A 16,196-nucleotide genomic window follows, 5' to 3' on the forward strand; every position below is an offset into this window, starting at 1 on the left:
CCCCCCCCTTTTGATGACTTCCTTTTTGACAAAGCCAAAACTACCTGGTTTTATTTTTTTCCAGCAGATGAAGCTGCTTCACAGAGTTGTAGATGCTGACCATCTGCTGGTTAGTCCTATCTCTGCTCCCTGGACAAGTAGACCTCCTATAGCAGGTGATTCTCAAATAGCATTCCTCATGTTAAATGTAGAGCCATGAAGAATTGCCTAGTGAATTTGAGCAAACAAAGCCAATACATAATTCAGGTCCTCTGGAGGTCATGCTGTTTTCCAAATGGACCATCATTGCAGCCCAAATTTTCCAGATGCATCATCTATTCAGCAAATGCATAATGAAATATTACTCTCCATGCTAAAAATAGAGGACTGCTGGGGATAGTCTTGCTCTCCTGGGGTTTGCTTTCTGTGTTAATTGAGAACCTAGAATCTGGATTATCGGAGGGAGAACTAGCGAATGGAGGGATCATAATTTGGTTAAAATCTTTGGGTCAGAAAATCGTTGATGGAAAAGTGTTTTTTTTTTTTTTTGGTGGTGCGGAGGATGAAACCCAGGGTCTCATACATGCCAGGCAAGCACTCCACTGGGTCACTGTACCACTGTGCTGCATCCCCAGCCCTTGGTATTGTTCAGTTTTGGGACAGGGTCTTGCTAACTTCCTGAGGCTAGCCTTGAACTTGGACCCTCTTGCCCTGTGGTGGCCCTGCGGGTGGAAGGTGAAGCGGTGGATTCCTCCAGGGGACTACACCAGTGGGGAGGACGGGGAGAAGCTGGCCTGCCCTGGAGCTTGATTGCAGGTGGTCCTTGGAACCTTTGGCGCCTCACAGATGAGCCCTGAGAATCAAGTGAGGGGGAAGCGGCTGCGTTCCTGGCCCGGTGCCCAGGAGTTGGTGGCGAGACTGCAGGGGTGACAGGGTGGCAGAGGTGGCAGGTCTCCCCGGCTTGGCACAGGTCTCCGTGGCCTACGGTGTGATGGGAGCGCAGCGTGGGCTCCAGCTCTGCCTGGGGAGGTTGGCCTTCTTTAAAAGCTGTGTGAGGGGAAGGACAAACCAAGGCTGTGACTTCATCCTTGGGCCACTGCCATGCGTGTGGCACCGAGGGTTTGCAGGCTGCCTTGCGCCCGCCGAGCAGCAGCTGGGTTTAGGGGACCCAGTGCCTTGGAGATGGCAAGGGCAGGTGGGGTGCGCAGGTGGGAAGTCATCAAAACCAGTCCTCACTGAGGGGGCAGGCATGTCGCAGAGTGGGGACAGGATGACCGTGTCCTAGCACACCTGTTTTAAAATAGCATTTCCTTCCCAGGCTATTATCCCAAGATCTGATAGAGCGGTGTGTAACCCCAGTACCTCTGTCCTGGGCCTTTGTACTTTGTTTTTGGAAGGCTGCTGCCTTGACCTCTCTGTGCTGGTGTGTAGCACAGACTGGAGCTGTTGGGAAGGGTGGGGAGTCAGATGTAGGTAAGAAATGATGTCTTTGAGTCTAGTTTTTATTGCACTGGAAAAATTAGTTTTAGTAGTTAGCTTTTTTTTTTTTTTTCTTATAATGATCTATAAGTTGAAATGAAAAGCACGGGGAGACTGTTTAGCTGAACATCTGCCAGCCACTTCTCACTTAGGAGGGGCCCCTGTAAGAGTGAGGTGAGTAGGTGCAGGGATTCTTGTGGACAAAAGTGGAGGATTAGGGCTGGGGATGTTGCTCAGAGGAACAGCAGGTGCCCAGCATGAGCAAGGCCCTGGGCTGAATTCCCCAGCCAAGCCAAAGAACAACAACAACAATTAAAAAAAAAAAAAAAAAAAAGGAAAAGAAAGAAAAAGTGAAGAAATTGTATTAATGACAGAGAATTTGGTTCCACGGAGCTAACCAATCTTCAGCACTGTTTCTTTACATTATTCACTGGTTTTTCCAAAGTTAGTCATTGAACTTCTAGTTTTATAAGAAGCACTGACTTTCACTACTAGGCAGGGATTACCCTAGAAAACATTCCCAAAACAAAATTGACCTTAACTTTCCCAAGCTCAAGCATGTTGAGCTGGAATGTGCACATCTCATCTGGACTCTGGTTTTATGCCCTCTTGTCTCTCTTTCTTCTGTAGCTTTGCACGGATACTGCTCCAGCAGAGGTATTCAGATCCTTGACCACTTTGCAGTTCTTTCTGATGATTTTAAAAGGTAGAATTTGATCTGTTAGTTGGGATTCTCGGTTCTGTCTGTCCCGTTTCCTTGTCTTCAGTTGGGTCTTAGATGAGCAGATCTGGCTTTTTCTAACTATGGAGGACCTTTGATATGTTTATGAACTGGAGTTGAAATTTGTCTTTCTATGAAAAGTATTGGTTTTTATAGATAAGACAGGAAGTAGTTCCTGTGGTATTTTGTTGGGTTAATTAGGAATCACAAGTTTTGGGTGCTGGATATTTTTGGTATACACTAAACTTTGTCTTTAATTGAACCAATTTGTAGTCTTTCGCCGAAAGAATACTGACAATGAGTTGTTATATAACAGCTATTTTTTAATTTATTCCTGTTTATTAGCTCTTTCTAGGCATTTTTGTGCTGAATAGACAAGTTTATATCTTATTTATACTAAGTATCAGGAGTATCAGGTTTCCACAGACTCAGTCCGAAGCACAGTTAGATTTAATCAAATCTATTTTATCAATGCTCATCATGCTTCAGATGGGCATCCTAATTCTAAGTCCTAACTGATCTACACCCAAGGGTCCCAGACGCTCACCTGTGATGAGTCTTAAGACCTGGTCTCTGGGACTCCATCTGGGCTGGAGGAATCTGGCCCAGGGGAGATGAACAGCGGTGGAGTTCTTGGTCATTCCGTCCAGGTCCTGTTGGTCCTGCTAGCCCACAAAAGTCTAGGTTTTAAGTCAGACTTTAGCTTGGTTGTGCTTGCAGCTGATAACTGGGTAAGGCCCGGGGTGGGTACCCAGGGTATAGACTCTTACATCACTAAGTGAAATCTATCTAAGTTCTGCAGTTCACATTACGGGGCACATTGCTTATAACCATTCACTATACACATTCACTAATTAATATATTCAACAGTCTGTAACATTTCTGGTATTCATATCAGTGAGGCAAGAGGGAAATTTCTTTTTTGTTGTTGTTGTTTTTGTGGTGCTGGGGATTGAACCCAGGGCCTTGTGCATGTGAGGCAAGCTCTCTATTAACTGAGCTACATCCCCAGCCTGCAGGCTACCTTGAACTTGGGGAACAGGGAAGGGCTTATGTCTTTTTTTTTTGTGGAGTGGGGGTAGCTGAGGATCAAACCTAGGGCCTTGAGCATGACATCAGGCACTCTACCACTGAGCTACATCCTCAGCCTCTATATTTTATTTAAAAATTAAAAAAAATTGATTCACTTTGATTTTCAAATTCCCCAAGTAAAGTCAGTTAGCAAAAGAACAAATTTGAATGGCTCCACCTATCTATTTTTTTAAAATTTAAAATATATCAATCTTTATTCTCCTTAAGTTTTTTTTTTTTTTTTTTTTTTGTAGTTATAGATGGACAGAAGTCCTTTATTTTATTTATTTTTATGTAGTGCTAAGGATCAAACTCAGGGCCTCACACATGCTAGCCAAGCACTCTGCCTCTGAGCTACAGCCCCAGCTCCCTTCATTCCTTTTTTTTTTTTTTTGATACCGGGGCTTGAACTCAGGGGCACTCAACATTAAGACACATCCTCAGCCCTATTTTGTATTTTATTTAGAGAAAGGTCTCACTGAATTGCTTAGCACCTCACTGTTGCTGAGGCTGGCTTTGAGCTCATGATCCTCTTGCCTCAGCCTCCTGAGCCACTGGGATTACAGGCGTGTGTTGGCTAATATTATTTCTACTCTAGGGGAGCAGTTTTCTTAGTGCTTTAGGCTCCAGTCAGTTCAAAGATTTTGGTTCTATTGTCTTTAAGTCTGAAAAGCTGAGGAGTGAGCTGGGTAAATTAATTCTAGCTACGGATCACGTTCCGACTTCTCAGGCAGTTCACTTTTATACCTTTAAAGTGTGGTTGGCAGTGTACTTTTCACAAGAGAGAAACATCTTGTTCCTGATGTCGATGATAGTTGTTGTTCCCTCAAGTTCTCATTTGAAAGTGAAATTACTTTCTTGGCACTGCTGTGCAGTTGATGGCATCGATCTTTTTATACCCAATCCATAATGATATATATCATCACACATTCTGAATTCTGCAGAGCCCTCTATTTTAGGACCATCTTAGCTGAATCATTCTCTGTATTTTGTTCATCTGTACTCATTTGTATGAATTGTGCTGTGGAATTAATGGACCCGTTCAACAAGTGTTTATTGAGCCACTACTTTGAGCAAGGAATTGGGCCAGTTGTTTTTGAGGAAGCCCAGAGAGGAAGGAAAGAGTTACCACAGCGGGCTCCTTTCCCCTGAAGCCTGGGGAGGCACAGGCTGCATCAGTATCCAGTGGAGACTGGTAATGAAGAGAGATGTGGTTGGTAGTTTTGCTCTCTTCTTCCAGGCATCAGTTTGAGAGAACCTTGTGTTGGAAATGTCATTTATCATTCTAGACAAAGTGAATTATTTTTGCCAGTGTCTGGTGAAAATGATCTGTCTTGTGTGTGTTTGCGTGCGAACATTTTTAAAAAATTTTATTTGTTCTTTAATACCTGACAGTAGAGTATGTTTTGGCATATTTGTAGAAACACGGAGTGTATCTTATTCTAATTAGGATCCCATATGTGTGCACATTTTAACCTTTAAAAAAATGAGGGAAAAGCTAAGTTTTTATTAACAAGCGGGCATGTCAACATAGCTAAGAATTTACTGAAAACGCTATGTCTACTGAGACAGAATCAAAGTGAAAGGTCTCCATTTCAATTAATTCTGTATCTCTGACTTGAATCTGAATCTTAAATGATCCCAAAGGATATAATTTAAAATAACATTTCATGTTTATTCTTGGTAAGAAGTAATTACAGTCCTTTTTCTTTTCTTTTCTAAAAAAGAAAAGCAATTTTTAAAAAATTATTTAAAAGCAATATTCTTTTAAACAGAATATTGCTTCTTAAATTGAAGGCAGTGTAGATTAAGATTGCTCAGTATTTCAGGGACTAGATGTGGTATGTGTGACTTGAACTGAATGCTTTCTGATTTTCACCTTCTTTTGTGGGTGCCGAGAAAGAACTGCTTTGACATGAGTGTATAACAGGATTCAAATTATGGTCTTGACTTTTTGGGAGCTGTTCGCAAATTGCTCTTGGAATTCATTATTATAATACTGTCATTAGGTAGCTCGTTGAAAGCAGCCTGTATGTGAAGCCGAAGCATCTTAGCATTCATGTCTTTCCCTTTTGACAGTGAGGTGTCAAAAAAGCTTTGAGTTTAGCTACCAAAACACAAGGCGGCTGGGATTTTGACTCCACTGTTAATAGGTTCTAATTTTAAACTATTGTGACTGAAAGGGCTTAAAGCACAGATTCAATGAAGGCACATCTGCGTGCATGTTATAGTCTCCTGCAAGCAGTGGCTGCTGCACAAGCTGCAGAGGAGGTGGCAGACACAGGGCCCATCTCTTAGTGGCACCAGTGCAGGGGTGGGTGACTCGAGGGTGCTCTGGTGCTGGCATGATCGCACGGAGGAGCTCACTTGTGTCACAGATCCTCAAAGAGTGATGTCTGTGTGGGTCTCCAGGAAGGAGTTTGAACTTGTATGTGCGCGTGCACACTGGGACTGAACCCAGGGGTGCCGAACCACTGAGCCACATCCCCAGCTGTCAGGATCTTGCTAAATTACTCAGGGCCCCACTAAGTTACTGAGACTGGCTTTGAGGGACACTGTCCCCCCGCCCACATTGTGCTGGCATCAGACCCAGGGCCCCCTGCGTGCCCTTGGGCCTCTGCTTCTCCTCTCTGCAGCGCCCTTGCCCCTGTGTGGTGGCAGCTGGCAGGTGGTTGGTGGCTGCTGGATTGGGGATGGCCTCTCTTGAGAGCCTCCTTGTGCTTCTCCAGACCAGCTCCTCGGTGCTCCTATTCTGTCATGAGCAAGAATTGCAATGTGACATTTAAACTGAATTAAAAAACAACTTTGCCTCAAAACTAAAAAAAAAAAAAAAAAAAATCAATGAAATCTCTCTCACCAGAGAGGTGAAGAAAATGAAGATATTCCTCAAAGTATCTTTTATTTACTTGGGCATAATCTGGTTGTTTTATCAAATAAACTTTTAGAGTTTAAACTGACAACCATTTCCAGCCACGGTGCTGCTGGAATGTCTTTTCTGTCTGTCTCTGTGTCTTTCCTTCTGTTGGGGACTGAGCCCAGGGCCTCTTGCACGCTCATAAACGTGTGCTCTACCACTGAGCTGTCTTACAACCCTTGAGGAATTTTGTTCTTTTCTTTTTTTGGAAATGGGGAACAAACCCATGGCTTTGCATATTCAAGGCAAGTGCTTTGCCGCTGAGCTACATCCAGCCCAGGAATTTTGTTCGTAATGAAACAGGTTTGATCACTTCCAAAATAAACATGAGATATTCTGAAAGCTAACCAATACAGTTTTTTTTTTTTTTTTTTAAATCTAAGCTTTGGAATAAAAATGATTTCAGGGGCTGGAGGTGTAACTTAGTGGTAGAGCGCTTGTCTAGCATGTGTGCGACTCTGGGTTCAATCCTCAGCACCAAAAAAACAAAAGATTTCAGAGAAGCAAGTATTATTTAGCATAGGGATTTACTTTTGGATTTTTTTTTTTCTTTTTGAGTGGAGTGCCTTCTGCCAAGATCCATCATTTTTGCATAGTGGCTATGGGAAGTCTCTGTCATTCCAACTTTGGCATATGTGCTGGGAAGCAGGCACGTAGCATGTTTTGTCCATAATTTTTTTTTTTTTTTAAAACAGTTCAAACAATTTTCTTTTTTTTTAATATTTTTTTAATTTTAATATTTATTTTTTAGTTATCGGCGGACACAACATCTTTGTTTGTATGTGGTGCTGAGGATCGAACCCGGGCCGCACACATGCCAGGCGAGCGCACTACCGCTTGAGCCACATCCCCAGCCCCATAATTTTTTTAATAATGTGAGTTTTCTGTGTACACCCTTTAACATAACCTAGGTAGTGCTGCTGTGTTAGGGTTACATTGTCTTTGAACTATCCTACTAAAAATAAACAGGCTTATGTAAACTGCAGCCACGGTCCTATCTAGCAGGTGCTGCTCTGGTACCTGGAATTGGATCCCATGGGGAAAACCTGGTAGTCCATGCAGAACTCACGCTTGAGTCTTTTACCCCCGGCGGCTGGGTCATTGCTCCAGGCCTGCTGGGGAGGGCAAGTGAGGACCTTTACCAGGACTGGAGGGAAACGGTCTCTGTAGGCCAGGGGAAGTCTGAAAAAAGTTGTGGAGCAATTTGAAATTTTGCTCAAGTGGGGAGGGGCTGTGGGTGGGCTTTTTACAGGGCCTGCTGCAGCTAATTCTGTCTCTGCCATTTCTTTTCTGGTGCAGAGTGTTGACATTGTGAGTTCTTAGCTAGTTCTCAAGCGTTACCCTCAGTTAAGTGGGTCATTGTTTCTGTGTTGTGTCCTGGTAGGACTGTATGTGTGCACGCACGCGCGCACACACACACACACACACACACACTCACACTCAGGCCGGGGATTGAACCTAAGGCCTGGAGTGTGCTGCACAGGCACTGTGCCACTGAACTATACCCCAGCCTTGGGGGCAATGACACTGTGCCACTGAGCTATACCCCAGCCTTGGGGGCGATGACAGTTCTGACAGCTGGTGCTGAGCAACGGCAGTTGCAGGGCCATTTGTTAGAGCCCGTGCTGGAACACTGGGCGGGAAGGGAGAGTTCAGGCTCAGTGAGGCTCCTCTAGGAGAAGAGGTGAAGACCAGTGTGCAGTTAAGAGTGTGGCAGTTGATTTTTTAAAAATCACCTCCATTTTTCTATACCTTCCCTTTTTCTTTCTTTTGGTGCCAGGGATTGACCTCAGGGGCACTCGACCACTGAGCCCCATACCCAGCTCTAATTTGTGTTTTATTTAGAGACAGGGTCTCACTGAGTTGCTTAGGGCCTCACTGTTGCTGAGGCTGGCTTTGAACTCTGATCCTCCTGCCTCAGCCTCCCGAGCTGCTGGGGTTACAGACATGCACGACCGTGCCTGGCTATGCCTTTATTTCTGTGTGGTGCTGAGGATCGAACCCCGTGCCTCACACTTGCTAGGTGAGCGCTCCAGCACTGAGCCACAGCCCCGGCAGCTTGGAGGTTAGTTTCTATGAAAGGCTTTGTGAACATCACCGTAGCTGGGGGGTTTGATGAACAGTCGTGTGATTAGCACCCCCAAGAACTGTGCCACCCTGACTTGGGGTAGATGTGAAGTGCTGGAAGGGGGGTGGGTAGTAGCAGGTGCAAAGTGCCCACAGTGGGCCTCCAGGAAGCCCTTGGGACCTGTGCATGCGGCACTTCCAGGAACCCCGCCTGTGTGATCACCTTCAAGTGTTTAATTTCTGACAAGGCTCAGTGACAAGCCATAGGCACCCTTGGAGCAGTTTCAGGGTACTTCCACCCTCTGGTGTAGCTGCGCAGGGGTTTATCCCCCGTGTGCTGTGCCCGTGTGACACTGCCCGTTGTCCCCAGCTGCAGCGTGGCCAGTCTGCGCCCTTAGACCTGTGGTCATTCCCCACATCCCTCAGGCCTCGATGGCCCGGATGCAGTTTTCCTTTGGAAAGAGTCATTTAGTCTGCTGTTCTGAGCGCAGGGGACGAACATGTTGTCTTGCTGACCAGGTGCAAGGGGGACTTCAGCAGCGATGCTGTCACCTGCGAGGTTCTGTCATGGAAGCCTTGACTCTGGAAGCTTTAGAAATAGGTGTGTGTGTGGGGGTGGGGTGGGGGGGTGGGTGTGTAACTCCGTCCTCCTGCCTCCACCTCCTTGGTTGCTGGGATTGTCGGCCACAGCCACTGGGTGGGGCTAGGGGGTGGGTGCCTTCTTGCCTCACACCCTGGCGGAGGGGGCCACACTCAGGACAGCAAGCGCTGTCTCAGATCTCTTTTTTTTTTTTTTTAAACTTTAATATTTATTTTTTAGTATTTGGCAGACACAACATCTTTGTCTGTATGTGGTGCTGAGGATCGAACCCGGGTCGCACGCATGCCAGGCGAGCGCGCTACCGCTTGAGCCACATCCCCAGCCCGACAGATCTCTTTTTTTGCTCTTATGATGTCATTAGTGCCATTGTGGGGACCCTACCCTTGAGCTGTGAGAACATATCTAATCCCAATTACCTCCCAAAGGCCCACCTCCAAACCATGAGCCTACAAATTGGGAGGTGAAGCTTCCAGCATATGAATGTTGGGACACGTCCACTCCATAGTAACAGGAGTGCATGTGTCCAGGGCCCTCTTACAAATTAAAGCACGTTATTCCCACAGTTCTGCGCCTGCTTTACCCTGGGGGCTCAGTGAGCACAGAACTGGAACAAAGGGAGATGGACCCTAAGGCCAGTGTCAAGTTGTGTACAGTTTCTGTGATGGAGATGGTGGTGGTGGTGACTGTAGTATGGGGAGTTGATGTTCCCCATGCTAGGTAAGCACTGTACACTGACTGTATCCCCACCTCTGAGTGCATCCATACCCCAGTCCTTTTTCTTTTTAAGAGATAGGGTCTCACTAAGTTGCTTAGAGCCTCACTAAGTGGCTGAGGCTGGCTTTGAATTTGTAATCCTCCTGCCTTAGCCTCCCTAGCTGCTGGGATGACAGGTATGTGCCACTGTGCCCAGGTTTTTTTTTTAATCTTTTGAGACAGGGTCCAGCTAAACTGCCCAGGCTGACCTCCAGCTTGTGTGGTCCTCCTGTCTCTGCCCCCCAGCTGTTTGGGATTAAAGCACCTGACCTGGAGAGGTGCTCATTATTAAAATAAACAAACAGAACCACAGGAGGTTGGTCAGTGATCCTACTAGCTAGGTTGTCAACCCTATCAGTTTGGTTTAGATTTGGCTAATCTATAGTAACAAGAATCCCCCCAGCCAGGGTGGTGATGCTAATCCCAGTGGCCGTGGAGGCTGAGGCAGGGGAATAGAGAGTTCAAAGCCAGCCTCAGCAATGGTGAGGTGCTAAGCAACTCAGGGAGACCCTGTCTCTAAATAAAAGACAAAATAGGGCTGGGGACGTGGCTCAGTTGTTGAGTGGCCGTGAGTTCAATCCCCGGTATCCCCCCCCCCCCATAAATGAATCCCCCCAGATCTGAGCAGCGGAATTCCCTTCACAGGTGCTGTGGTCAGCACGGGGTTCTGCCTGTTGGGATGCCGGGGGCCTGGGGTGATGAGCAGCCTCTTAATGTTGTTCTCCCAGCCAGAGGAGAATGCTGTGGAGGGGTTGGATCACCAGCTCAGTGCTTTCCCCACTTCTTACTCCCTGGCCAGGATCAGTCAGAGGTCCACCCTGCAGTGCAGGGGCTGGAATGTGCCTGTCGGGCAGGGAGCCAGCAGTAGTTGGTGAGCAGCGCTGATGGCAGCCCATTAGCCTTTCAGATGACCCAGCGCAGGCTTGGACACACAGACCCTGCCCTGGAGAGGTCGGCTGTACAGGGGAAAACACGCGATTCCCTGTCTCCTTCATACATGGCAGTGAGATCTTTCGTGGCCATAAATGTGTAGTGTAAACACAGATGTTTCTGTCAGTAGATGCAGGGTTCTGTCTTGTCCAGATGGATAAAATGTCTCCTGGGGATTTTTTCTGAGAAAAATATCTATAAATTCATTTGCATCAAACTGGGCAGAGAAGTTCAGTGGTCCTGGACACCTCCCCTAATAGGGCCTCTGGGCTGTCAACAGGAGGTCTGTTTAGAGAGCCTCCTGCTTATGGAACCCCTTTGTGTCCCGCATAAGGTTCCTTTTCATGATTTTTTACACTTGACATTTTAGATAGTTCAGTCCCGTGGTTCTGAGAACAACAAGTATTAAGTGAACAGCCTCCCGCTGGCCCTTCCTGGTCTTGTCCATTCCCCCACCCCACGGACTTTAGTTCCTCAAGCGTCCCTCCAGAGGTCTCCAAAGAGTTCATCTGCAAAAACAGATTCTTTTGAAACTGTTCTTTTAACAATTTTTTTTTTATTTTGGAATAATTATAGATTTTACAGAAAAGGTGCAATAATAATACAGAAAAGAACTGACGTAGTTACCCCTCCTGTTATTTTATTTTAAAATTACTTTTTAATTGCTATTTATATTCAGTGCTGGGGGTTGAACCCAGGGCCTTTTGTGTGCTGGGCAAGGGTTTTACCATTGAGCTACACCCCCCGGCCCGGATTTCATTGATTCTAAAATGCAATAGAATATGTCACTATTATTTTAAGGACTTCTAAGAAAGAAATACACTGCCAGTTATAATTACAAGTCACTGATTTATGAGATATGGCATAGTTTCAGATATGTTTAAATGTGGAAAAAATGTACATTTTGGAATTGATGGAATATGTCTTAGAGAGCTTTCTACTTGATTTCGTTGAGAGTTTCCTTGTTCTTTTTTTACAGCTACATAGAATTTCATTTTATAGTATATATGAGATCTTAATCAAGCCTTTGCAGATTCTCATTTGGATTGTCTTTGGTTTTTAGTTAGAGCATCATTTTACAGCATTATGTCTACTAATCCGTCTGTGTCATTCCAGTGTGTATGGATGTGTAGGGAGGATGCTTTTTCAAAAGGCAGTCACCGAATAGGAGGTATGCAAAGTGTACATGTGTAATTTTGATGGAGGGTATGCCAGTTTACAATCCCACTAGCAATGCATAACAGCACTATTTCTCTCTATCTGTACCAACAGTGTGGGCTGCCAAACTGAGGTTTTTAACAGTCCATAGATAGAAAATCATGCTGAAGTTGGCTATAAACATCCTTTTTCTAATGGACTATTGCCATTTCCAAACTTTCTTTTTCTTTTCTGTGCTTGGGATTGAACCCTGGGCCTCCCGTTTGAATGACAAAGGCATTTTTTCCCTATTCATTGCTGGCTTTCTGATTTGCTTATACTTGTGGTGGTGGTACTCTGTCCTGTTGCCACAAAGTTGACGACTATGCCCCGTAATCAATCCTTTATCCTATGGCTTCTGGATTTTTTTTTTTTAAACAGTAATCAATCATTTTTTTTTTAATATTTTTTTAATTGTTAGTGGACCTTTATTTATTTTTTTCTTTATTGATATGTGGTGCTGAGAATCGAACCCAGTGCCTCACACATGCTAGGCAGGCGCTCTGCGGCTGAGCCACAAACCTAGCCCTATTTTTCAAAAACAGGAATCAGTTTTTTGGGGTTTTTTTTTTTTATATTAATGGCTGCTGGATTTTAAGTCATCGTTGAACTCAACAAAATTATTAAGGAATTGTCATTTTCTTCCATTTTTTCCTGTCCCAGCCTTTCTGTTGTTATTTTCCTAAGTTTTCCTTGTCCACTCCCAACATATTTAAAACAATCATCTTTTAAAGACTTAAGTAAGAACAGTAAATCCTACAGTCTCCACCCAGTGGACCTCTCTATCGCTCCTCACTCCTCGTTCTTTGTGTGGGTCCAGATGTCCACCTGGGATCTCCCAGATGTTTTCATCTTTCCAGTGTCTAAAATGCCTTTATCATGCCTCCCCCCCCCCAGCTGTTTTTTGGTTACCAGGGATTAAACCAAGGGGTACTTAACCACTCAGCCATAACTCCAGCCCCTTTTTATATTTTATTTAGACAGGCCCTCGCTATGTTGCTGAGGCTGGCTCTGAACTCATGATCCTCCTTCCCCTGGGGTGCACAACCCGCACCCGGCATGCCTTCCCCTTTAGAAAGGTTTTGCGTGGTGTGGAATTCCAGTTCATTTTCCTGTTTCTTTCAGTACTTTAGAGATGTGGCTGTACTGTCACACTCGCATGGGTCCCCATGAGAAATCTGACCCCCTTCTCTTTGTTTTCTTGCTGTGTTTTTTGTTTGTTTTTGGTTTTTGGTGGTGCTGGGGGTTGAACCCAGGGCCTTGAGTATGTGAGGCCAGCACTCTGCCCACTGAGCCACATCCCCAGCCCCCGTTTTCTTGCTAGGTAACGTGTACTTTTTCTTTGGCTGATTTTAACCTTTTTATCACTGGGTTTGAGCAGCTAGATTCCCAGGTGCCGGGGCGTCGTTTTCTTATTCCTGTCCTCGGGTTTCCTTGGATCTGTGATTCAGAGAGTTTGGGGACTTCTTTGGTCATTTCCCTAATCTGTGCTGCCTTCCTTGACGCAGAGTCTGCCCTGTTTCCTGGGCCATGTGAAGCTGCCCTGGGATTCTCTGCGTTCTTCTCCGAGTCTCTCCTCTTTGTTGGGGGTCTCTTGCTGTGCCCGCGGTTTCCCTGGTCTTTTCCCATGCCCTGTCCTGCCCATGGTCCGCCCTTCCGCTGAATTTTCCCTCTAGCTTGCGGGTTTCCATCTTCATAGAAGCAGAGTTTGGGCCTTTTTAAACCTCCGGTGTCTCTTGCTGTTATTTTTGTGTCGAAGTGCAATTCACATACTATACAGATTAAAGTGTGTGTTTTGATGGTTGATTTTTTAGTAGCATATTTTATATTTAAGTGTTACATATTTTTGACAGTTTTTACAGAACTATGTGCCTGTCACCACAATGTAATTTTAGATTTAAACACCACCAGCACCAGCACCTTGAACCCACAGCAGGAATTTTAAGTTTCCCTGGCTCCATCGCAGCCTTAGGCAACAACCCGCCTCCCTGTCCCCATGGGTCTCGTATCTTGGGTAGTTGACGTAAGTGGGAGCATACTGTTTGTGGCTTTTTTTTTAAAGAATAATAAAATATAAACTTTATTTTTGTGTGTCTCTCTTTTGACCTGACATGTTGTTATTCCTTTGCTCTTTTTTTTAAAATTTTTTATTAGTTGCTCAAAACATTACAATGATCTTGACATATCATACATTTGATTCAAAAGGGGTACGTAATCTTGTTTTTCCCACGTGAACAGATTGCAGGATCACGTTGGTTATACAGCCACATTCATACATAGGGCCACACTAGTGTCTGTTGTATTCTGCTGCCCTTCCTATCCCCCCTCCCCTCCCCTCCCATCACTTCTTTCTACCCCATCTACTGTGACACATTTCTCTCTCTTTTTTCTCCCCCGCTCACATCTTATATGTGATTTTGCATAACAATGAGGGTCTCCTACCATCTTCCTGCAATTCCCTTTCTCTCTCCCATTCCCTCTCACTTCTCGTCCCTGTTTAATGGTAATCTTCTTCTCATGCTCTTCCTCCCCGCTCTGTTTTGAGTCACCCTCCTTATATCAAAGAAAACATTCTGTATTTGTTTTTTAGGGATGGCTAGCTTCACTTAGCATAATCTGCTCTAATGCCATCCAGTTCCCTGCAAATGCCACGTTTTTAAAATTTTTTAGTGCTGAGTAATATTCCATTGTGCATAAATTCCACGTTTTTTTTTATCCATTCATCTATTGAAGGGCATCTGGGTTGGTTCCACAGTCTAGCTATTGTGAATTGTGCTGCTATGAACATTGATGTCGCCGTGTCCCTGTTGTATGCTCTTTTAAGGTCTTTTGGGTATAGTCCGAGATGGGGAATAGCTGGGTCAAATGGTGGCTCCATTCCCAGCTTTCCAAGGAATCTCCATACTGCTTTCTAAATTGGCTGCACCAATTTGCAGTCCCACCAGCAATGTACAAGTGTACCCTTTTCCCCACATCTTCGCCAGCACTTGTTGTTGTTTGACTTCATAATGGCTGCCAATCTTACTGGAGTGAGATGGTATCTTAGAGTGGTCACCTCAGAGCGTGGGCCGGGCCATCCTGTGTTCCTTTATTCCAGTGCAGTCTGCATTTCCACATCCACCACTCAGTCACACGGCTACCGCACACAGTGACAGGTGTGTTTGTCCCCATAGGTCACAGAAAGACTGAGGGAGGGGTCAGGCCTCAGGTGACAGGATGCTGTGCCTGGAGCACAGGCAGGAGCAGGTGAAGGGCAGGGTCCTGTAGGTGGTCAGAGTGTCATCGCCATGGGCAGCGGAAAGCCCCTGCGCTGGGGCACAATGGGGGGTTCATCCAGGGGAAGTGGAGGTGCTGCTGTCCAGTCTTGGGGGCTCCTCCTGTGGTCGTAGAGGCGGGGTTACAACTTAGGAGGGTAGGCTCTGTGTGGAGAGGGGTGACCCCTGGCCAGGCACTGCTGTTTAGTTTAATAGTTGGGACAAATAAGTCATTCATGAGGTTGTGCCCTTAGGTTGTGCCGTTTCCTTGTCCAGTCGAGGTGGCTGTTTACTTGTCCAGCCAAGGGGTGGAGGCATTCTGCCTTGGCACCTGCACTTGACATGAGTCACTCGTGCCCAACTGGACTCGCTCACAGGGCGCCGTGGCACTGCGTAGCCTGCCAGCAGCTGGGGAGGCCGAGGCAGGAGGATCACAGGTTCAAAGCCAGCCTCAGCAACTTGGCAAGACCCTGTTTCAAAATAGAGTGTTGGGGATTGGCCCAGTGTTAAGCACCCCAGGTTCAACCAGCGGTTACCCTAAAAACCAAAAAACCAACATGCAGTAACTAGGGGTAGCAGCCTGAGAGCTGCTGTTCTGTATCTGGTAGAGTGACCCAGAGCAGGGCACGGCCTGCTGTCCACTGTGGCTGTCCCCAGCAGTACCTGCCGGGTGACTGACATTGCCACTTTTAGCTTGTTATGAATAATGCCGCTGTGGACCTACATACAGGTCTTTAGGTGGACACAGATTCTCATCCACCTGTCGTACTGAGCTACTGAGCGTGGGAGTGTAATTACAATAATATTAATGTCTTTTCTCTGCTAATTCTAACACATGTGTTAGTTCTGGGTCTAGTTTAGTGGATCAAACTCTTCATGAGTCATGCTTTTTTGCTTCACATGCCTGGCACGTTTTTTTTTTTTTTTTGGTACTAGGGATTGAGCCCAGGGGCACTTAACCACAGAGCCACATCCCCAGCCCCTATTTTATATTTTATTTAGAGAAAGGGTCTTGCTGAGTTGCTTAGCTGGAAAAAAATATATATATCTATATGTATATATTTGCATATGTGTGTGTGTATGTGTATATATATATATATATATATTTTTTTTTTTTGCGGGGGGGTGCTGGGGATTGAACCCAGGGCCTTGTGCATGCAAGGCAAGCACTCTGCTAACTGAGCCGGTGGAAAACATTTTAAGTGTATTTAAAAAAAAAAAAAAAAAAAA

The 16,196-nt window shown here is 45.5% G+C and overlaps 1 protein-coding gene across 9 annotated transcripts in view; it reads left to right on the top strand.

The window, feature by feature from the left end:
- The window catches only part of Cdc14b (cell division cycle 14B), a 140,480-nt gene that overhangs the window by 44,972 nt on the left and 79,312 nt on the right, over window positions 1–16,196 (top strand). The window contains exon 1 of one of the 9 annotated variants that reach the window (XM_048800319.1): window positions 53–155. The exons of the other annotated variants lie outside the window; for them this stretch is intronic. Within the exon in view, the coding sequence (XP_048656276.1) occupies window positions 68–155 (88 nt within the window). The 5' untranslated portion in view covers window positions 53–67. Of the gene's footprint in view, window positions 1–52; window positions 156–16,196 lie in introns of those variants that run through there. 9 annotated transcript variants of the gene reach the window in all.

The sequence above is a fragment of the Marmota marmota genome, unplaced genomic scaffold (assembly GCF_001458135.2).
Source record: "Marmota marmota marmota unplaced genomic scaffold, marMar, whole genome shotgun sequence".
NCBI lineage: Eukaryota > Metazoa > Chordata > Mammalia > Rodentia > Sciuridae > Marmota > Marmota marmota.